A 1,530-nucleotide genomic window follows, 5' to 3' on the forward strand; every position below is an offset into this window, starting at 1 on the left:
GTGCCTCATCCACTCGAGGGTCACCCCAGTCCTGCCCAAGTCAGGCCACGCAGACCTGCCTCTCTGCAGACAGTAGCGGGCCCGGGAGACGGCTCTGTCCGTCCCGGGAGTCACCCGGTCCCTCCTGCTCTGCTGCGCCCCGACATTCCCGAGGGAGCCACAGGCCCCAGTCCTCAGCCGGGAGGTGGGTGGGCCTGCTCACCCCGCCCTCGGCCGCTCCCAAGGCGGAGTGACGGCGGGGGCCAGGGCCGGGGGGCAAAGGAGGAGGCAGCTGCCAGGAGGGACAGAGGCCTGGCCTCCCCTGCTGCTCCCGCTGCCAGGGGTCAGCAGGCGGGGCAGAGGGCAGCGGCGGGCTCCAGGCAGGCTGGGCAGAAGCAGCACAGCGCGTGGCCTGGAGGAAGCGGCCAGGCCAGAGCCAGGAGCCAGGGACCCCGGACGCTCCCCCTCCAACGCCAGCCCCCAGCCTGGAGGCATTCATCGGGCGTTCATCCCCAGGGGTGCCCAGTCGGTCAGGGAGGAGGTCCGGCGGGCTGGTGAGCCCCCCCAGCTCCTGGGGCGCCCACCTGCTTCTCTGTCATGGCATACAGGTACCGGCGGTCAGGGCTGAGCACCAGGTCACGCAGAATGGGGCTGCCCTCCTGGGCCACCACGCTCTCGTAGGCCAGCGCCGGGCGGCCGCCAGGGTTCGAGAGGTCCACCAGGATCTGTGGGGACGAGACCCACGCTGTGCGTGTATGTCGGGGGGGTCTTCCTGCCCCAGCCCCTCCCGGAGGAGCCTGGCAGGACCACTGCACCTGGAGCACCTCGTCAGGCGGCGCAGACCACAGCCCAGGCGCGGGGGTCCCCAGGGGCAGACCAGCGCCGCCCGGCACCCGCCCCACCCCCGTCTCCAGGGCCACAGCCCAGGCAGGGGCCGCGGGCCAGGCCGGCGTCCCGGGGAAGGGCTGTTTGTGCAGAGGGGAGGAGACACGTGGATGTCCGGTGCAGATAGAGGGCCCCCCGCCTTGGGCAGGAGACTGAGGGGCTGCTCCAAGAGGGGGGCACCCCGGCTAGAAGGCAGGAGGGGCAGGCATGGCACCGGCGCTGAAAGGTATCCCAAGCCCCGAACAAGCTGGGCGCTAATCAGCCAGCTCTTCCCTGCCGCTCGCAAGGCTGCAAGTATTTTTAGCTGCTTTTACCAAACAAATGTATTTAATTAACAGCGAGAGACCCAAGGGGCTTTCCAGAGAGAGGACCCGTGGGGCAGCGTCCTGCCGGCTAGGTCCAGCCCGCAGGGCTGGCTCCGGGCTGGGGGCTCCTCCCAGGCCGCGTGGGGCCCTCGGCCCACCACCGCGGCCCAGCAGCCCTGCTCCTTGCCCCTCATTCACAGGACGCGGCGGGGCCGGCCTGACTGGCCGGCACACACCCCCGGCTCAGGCCAGCTCCCACGGGGGCGGGCGTCCCCGGGCGGAGGCCATGGGGCAGGGGGAGGGGAGGGAGGTCTGGGAGCTGGCTGGCAGACAAGTAGGAGCAGGCCAGAGCCCGCCCATG

General features: G+C 71.2%; 1 protein-coding gene across 1 annotated transcript in view; it reads right to left on the minus strand.

Annotated features, from left to right (window-relative positions):
* The window catches only part of LOC104990672 (plexin-A1-like), a 39,184-nt gene that overhangs the window by 22,944 nt on the left and 14,710 nt on the right, over positions 1 to 1,530 (minus strand). The window contains 2 exon segments of the mRNA XM_010842914.1: positions 203 to 391; positions 516 to 704. Of these exon segments, the coding sequence (XP_010841216.1) occupies positions 203 to 391; positions 516 to 704 (378 nt within the window).

Source organism: Bison bison, unplaced genomic scaffold, assembly GCF_000754665.1.
Source record: "Bison bison bison isolate TAMUID 2011002044 unplaced genomic scaffold, Bison_UMD1.0 scf7180017847352, whole genome shotgun sequence".
In the NCBI taxonomy this organism is placed as follows: Eukaryota; Metazoa; Chordata; class Mammalia; order Artiodactyla; family Bovidae; genus Bison; species Bison bison.